Source organism: Bidens hawaiensis, unplaced genomic scaffold (genome assembly GCF_021521415.1).
Source record: "Bidens hawaiensis isolate Kalapana, Puna unplaced genomic scaffold, B.hawaiensis_p1.1 tig00012954_1, whole genome shotgun sequence".
Classification (NCBI taxonomy): domain Eukaryota; kingdom Viridiplantae; phylum Streptophyta; class Magnoliopsida; order Asterales; family Asteraceae; genus Bidens; species Bidens hawaiensis.
Window position 1 is genome coordinate 454,530 of NW_027492082.1, and position 6,000 is coordinate 460,529.

General features: G+C 32.5%; 1 protein-coding gene across 1 annotated transcript; it reads right to left on the reverse strand.

The window, feature by feature from the left end:
* Nucleotides 1–1,328: 1,328 nt before the first annotated feature.
* LOC143542727 (uncharacterized) lies at nt 1,329–5,452 on the reverse strand. The gene is made up of 8 exons (XM_077035253.1): nt 5,074–5,452; nt 3,720–3,867; nt 3,488–3,638; nt 3,271–3,396; nt 3,102–3,182; nt 2,796–2,988; nt 2,448–2,718; nt 1,329–1,791 (listed from the first exon to the last, which is right to left on the reverse strand). The coding sequence occupies exons 1-8, from the start codon at nt 5,269–5,271 to the stop codon at nt 1,514–1,516; spliced, it is 1,446 nt and encodes a 481-aa protein (XP_076891368.1). The 5' UTR covers nt 5,272–5,452; the 3' UTR covers nt 1,329–1,513.
* Between the last annotated feature and the right edge of the window lie 548 nt (nt 5,453–6,000).

Sequence of the window (6,000 nt, forward strand, 5' to 3'; positions counted from 1 at the left end):
GACGGCCACAGACCCGACACCCCGCTAGGCCCGAAAGTTTTTTATTTTTTAAATATATGTATTTTTATGAAAAAATGTATGTATAATCAATGCTTCTACACAATTGCATAAACACTAAATTGGTATAGTGGCAAAGAGGTATAACATTCAACCAAGAGGTTGTGGGTTCAAGTCTTAGTTGAGACATTTTTAAGTTTATTTTTTATGCAAAAGTTTTTTACATAACTCAAATCATAACCAAGTAAGCTCACTTAAAATTAAATTGTTTAAACTCAACAAAATGTTTCTTTTACTTAAGGCCCGAAGAAATTTTTGCCTTTGCCCAAAAAAATTTTCGCCTTCTCGGAGCCGGCCCTGTCATCATGCTTAGATGTTACGCCCAAAAAGTTAAGTTGAGCTATTAAATACTCAACTACTTTAACAAGTCTACAAAATATTTACATGCTAATCAAATGTTTTATGCAAAAGTTGCATATCAAATAATAACTAAAGAGTTTAGAAGATAGAGAGGTGTTACTACATAAACACAAGGATTATACTGGTTTGGATGGTTGTTAGCTAATTCACTTTATATCAAGAGGTGTTCTTAACTATCTTCATTGAATCAATATAGATCATCAGTATACAATCTTCTCACTGCTAAGATTGTTAGTGTTTGTATTAGATTTCTCAATAGATATGCATAATCACTTTCAAGTAACTGATCACCTCTTGCATTTCTCACTAATATAGGTTGTGATCAAATTTGCTCTTTTTTACTAAACCATTTACAAATACATAGAAGAGTTTAGCTGATAAAGATTACACTTTGTAGCACCAACACTCTTGTACACTTGAATATCTTGACCTTCATCTGTTTTCAATGATGAGATATATGAGTGGAAGATCGGTTAATATGATATATTAGTAAGTTTTCGGATTTCAATAGGTTGTTCAACTTGTAAGAATAGAGTTACTTTAAACATATGTGAGGCTTAAACTTTCTCCTTGACTAGACGTTCGATCCATAGTCTGACTGTGCGTCACTCGTGCCAAGTATGTGTACACCCTCATCATTTTATTTATCGTCACTCACGGGTAGCGAGAACGACAATATGAAAATAGAAGACCAATACGAATGTTGGTAAGAAAGACAAGATGAAACTGGAAGGCAAATACAGACGGGTGGTGGCTTGTGATCAGCATGTTTTAATAACCATACCAGTTACCGTCTTGTTGGAACGCTGGTCAAACCAGTTATCAGAATCCTGGCATCAGGCAAGTCTTTCATGATCAAGCAAATAAGAAAACAAGTACCAAGGGAATCACAAGATTATATAGCATTCATTTTTTACACTTCATTTCATCAATTAAAACATTTAAAAAAAAACATATTCCGGTATCATTTTACACAAACAAACAAACAAAAAACCAAAGTCATTAACATTTCTACCCGAAGAACAAATCTATTAATGATTACATCTATATCGTGTTTTGTTTCTACCCAACACAAGAAATCTTGCAGAACAAACCTTCAGTTAGACCATACATGAACAAGACCAAGCCTATTACCCGTGTAAATCTCGTTACGCTCTTCATCATAGAATAGGGCGGTAATGTCTTCAAGTGCTTCTGTAACAGAGCTCGTGATTCGAGAAGCTCGGATTCGTTTTCTTGATGCGCATTTGCAGCTGCTTTTGCTTTTGCTCGAGTTGCAACTGCAACTGCATTCATCCAAAGGAACACCATTTTTTGCCTTTATTTTAGCAAGGCATTTTCCAGTCAATATGTTGCTGATATTTATAGATCCTTCTGCATATTCAAGAAGCAGAATCACAACAAACAAATGATTCAAATTTACTGATCCCGACTGCATGTGTTCATATATTCATATATGCAGTCAGAAAACAACATACATAAAATGGGAGAAATTTATATATCCCACTAAAACTTGTTATCGGCTGTTCAAAAATATTAAAATTTGGTCATATATTAAATTGTATTTAATGAAATGGGTAAATATTAAGTATTTCAAATAGGTATATTTTAAATTAATTTGTTGTTTCGAGTAAATTTTTATAATATCGCATTTACCCAACAAAAAATCATAACATCAAATCTACCCATTCTTAAATTTATGACATTTATACCCTCCCGTTAAAAGTTGCATTAGGATATGAGAGTTTGGAGTGCAAGAAAAAAGAGAAACATACAATACCCTTATATTATATTGTGTTCAATGAGGTTGGTAAATATGAAATTTTAAGTATATTTTGTATGGGCATTACCATATGGTCCATATTACTGATAATATTTTTTTGTGAGTAAATATTATATCACAAGTCAACATGGTCAAAGGCACTGAACATTTTGACCCGGTACACTAGCTTAGATCCAATATTTCTAAAGGTCTGATGATTATATGGGATAATAAATGGTTTAAAAAAGAGATCGAATGGGCATTTTACCATGTCCTTCAGTTGGCGAATCGTCAGACTTGGGTTTGCAATATGAAATAATAAGATCTTGATCACTTGTGATGTATATGTTGTTCGTGTTGCAGTCGGAATGCCACAACAAATGATCTTCAAATGATGTCACGAGTTCCCCACGGAAATTCCAAACCGCTACTGTTCGGTTTCTAAACGTCAAGAATAACTGATTCTCATAGAGAAAGATGAACGCTGATGGTGTCATAAATTCTGTCCTGCTAACTTCAGTTAAGTCAGCATTGCGTACCTAAACGCAAAACAAGCTTTAATTTTTCATGGTACTTATAACATAATAATATAAACATAATAATGGAAATTACTTACATCAAGAATTTGAAGATTCTCGTTTTCTTGCTTGACAAGAAGCTTTTCATTGAACTGTTCAATGAAGTCAACTTTCTTGTTTCGATGAAGAAGATGATTAAACGATTTCAAAACGGTTCCGTCTTCAATTGAGAGAATCTTGAGAGGGACATGACTGCTAGCTTTGTTATATATCAACAACATGATTCCGGGGCTAATTTTTGTATTAAAAAAAAAGGAAACATCATGAAATTTAGCAATACAACAGATAGGAAGAATAAAACAAAACAAAACAAAACAAAAACAAATTGACCTGAACGAATTTACCTTATTTTGATCTCTTGTACATTTTTATCAGCTATGGAATACAACATCGTATAGTTTTTCAAATCAAACACCTTATAAATGCTGAAAAAATACAAAACAAGAAATCTGTGTTAATCCCATTAGCTAGAAGCCTAGAACTATACGACGGTTGATAAAGTCACAAACTTACCTATCTTGTGCTGAAAAAGTCAACACCTTTCCATTCACGTCATCAAATTCCACAAAACCAGGCCATTTCAAAGATTCTGACTCAAATAGAGCAAAACCAGCATCCGGTTGACCTCGCCGTATGTATCTGTCACAATTATAAACATGACACGTTTTCAACAACAAAGAAAAAACTAGATATATTTGAATTTAGAATATAAGAGTGAAATTTCACATACTCTATTCTTGTTGTTCTGCATTTCAAGGAACTAAAGCTGTCGGAAGCATAAACTGATACTGTAATGAGTGACTCATTGTTCTTGTTGTAAAACAAGCTTCTTATAACTTCATCGGGGCTAACGTTTAGAAAACATATTCTCTGGTTGGTGTCTGCATAAAATATATAACGTGTGAGAGCCCAAACATTAATAATATAGTTCAGAAACTGCAATTTTATAATAATAATAATACCTCTGCTGAATGCAGCACAAACTCCAGATTGTGCAAGAGCATATACTATATCGTGTGCTGCTACAATCTCAATGATTTTTGACCGTTTTTTAAGAAATGGTAATACCATAGAGCAATGCCCCTTTGGATCATGAGTATCATACTCCTCCTGATATCATTGTTTACCAGATAAGTTATAATAAGCTAGTGAATACAGAACAATATAACTAATTAACTACTGCAATGATAATCTTGATCTATGCTTCTTTAAATAAAGATGATTTAGTGCTTTCAACCTGTTTGACACTTTGACCTATTCCCTTTTCAGTTAAAGGTTCAGATTTAACACGTTTGAGATAAAACACAGCCCGCATCAACGCATTCAAAAGTATATGATTATATAGATGAAAGTCATAAAACTGTACCAACTCAAAATGCAAGAACATAATAAACTTTCATAAAGTAATAACTTTTATCAAGTACAACCTTAATTATCAGCCTACAAACATATATAAGCAAAAACTTTATCGTGTACTATTAGCCACCTTGGATTCTATCATTCATAAGCATAACTTTATTGTAGTAACGATACGAGCTTCACAAAAGATTTTTTTTTTAAGGCTATCATTTCCAACCTGAAATATACATCAACTATAATAATAACAATCATTTCCAAGCCAATTTAAACAAGAAAAATAACATTTACCAACTAGAATCACTCTTAAGTCACTATATCTTCAACAACGATCAGCAATTCAACATAACTCACAGCAACATATACTCTCATCATATAAAAACTAATTGTTTCAGGGTAATAATCTAACACTTATTAAGCCTACTATCTATATGAAACAACCTAAAAAGACTAAAATTTCCTTCACATGCTACTTTAAGAAAAAACTTATCATTTACACAGCAACATATAATGATAACAATCATCTTCCAAACCAAATTAAACAAGAAAAACAGCATTAACTAACTAGAGAATCACTCAACAATCATAACTCACAACAACATATACTCTCATCATATAAAAGCTAATTATTTTAGAGTATTAACTTAACACTTACTAATCCATACTAATCAACCCAAAAAAGACAAAACATTTACTTCACATAATCAACTTAAAAAAAAAAACCTAATTTCAAATTCAGTTCAATCAAACAACTTAAACATGAAATTAAATCTGCAATCGAATGTTTCTGAAGCAACATATACTCTCATCATCTAAAAGCTAATTGCTTTAGGGTATTAAGTATTAACTTAACACTTACTAATCCAAACACACCAACCGAAAAAGACTAAACATTTACTTCACACAATCAAATTAAAAAAATAAAACAAAACCCTAATTCCGAATTGAGTTCAATTAGACCTGCAATCGGATGTTTCTAAAGCGTTCCTGAGCCTCACACATTCTAAACCCTCGATCTCTCTTGGAACAAATCTCACGCCGTTGAAGCTTCTTGACGCTGTTCACAAACCCATCACCGCCTCCACGCCGCCGCTTCTTCGCCACCACTCGCCACCCGTTACACGGCCGTGGACTCGCCGTTATCCTCCTCCCGTCCATCTTCTTTTCTTTCTTCTCAGCAAATCAAAAGCTAGAGTTGGTGAATTAGAAATTAATAATCTGTGGTATACAAAAAAAACAAACCCTAGATTGGAAGATGAGAAGTAATTAAGTAAGGGTTTCGGATTGCTGGTGGGTCTGTGAAGTGAATTTGGGTGATGAAATGAAAGACCAAATTTGGAAAGTGAGATAAGAGGAATATTATTACATAGTATCCTCAAATTAAATTAACGTCTTAACCGTCAAAATCAAATACTATATCGTACACTAGGATGTAATTACACTATTTGACTTTTACGGTTAAAACGTTAATTTAATTTGTATTTGATAACAACTTGTATTATATATCCAATGTTTTATGAACAAACAAGGGGATCAACTTTAACAAAACTAAAGTGTGTTTTTATTATTATAAACTTAGTCTTGGGTGTTATAAACATCATTGAGACACACTCTATGTACATTTTTAATCGAAAAATGTTACAGGAGATATGTTAACTAATTATACGAGAGGTATGGTTTCATATGCCCCGAATGGCCAAGTGTGTATCGGATTTTTCGGATTGAAAAGTTTAGGACATTGTCTGAAATCCATGCGATATGAATTCAATTCATATTGGATTCAGATAAATCTGAATAATTGAATCAAAATGAATAACAACTTTTATTATTTTTCTATTTTGTTTATTTTTACTATTTTGGTTGCTAATATTTTACTTGTTAAATATT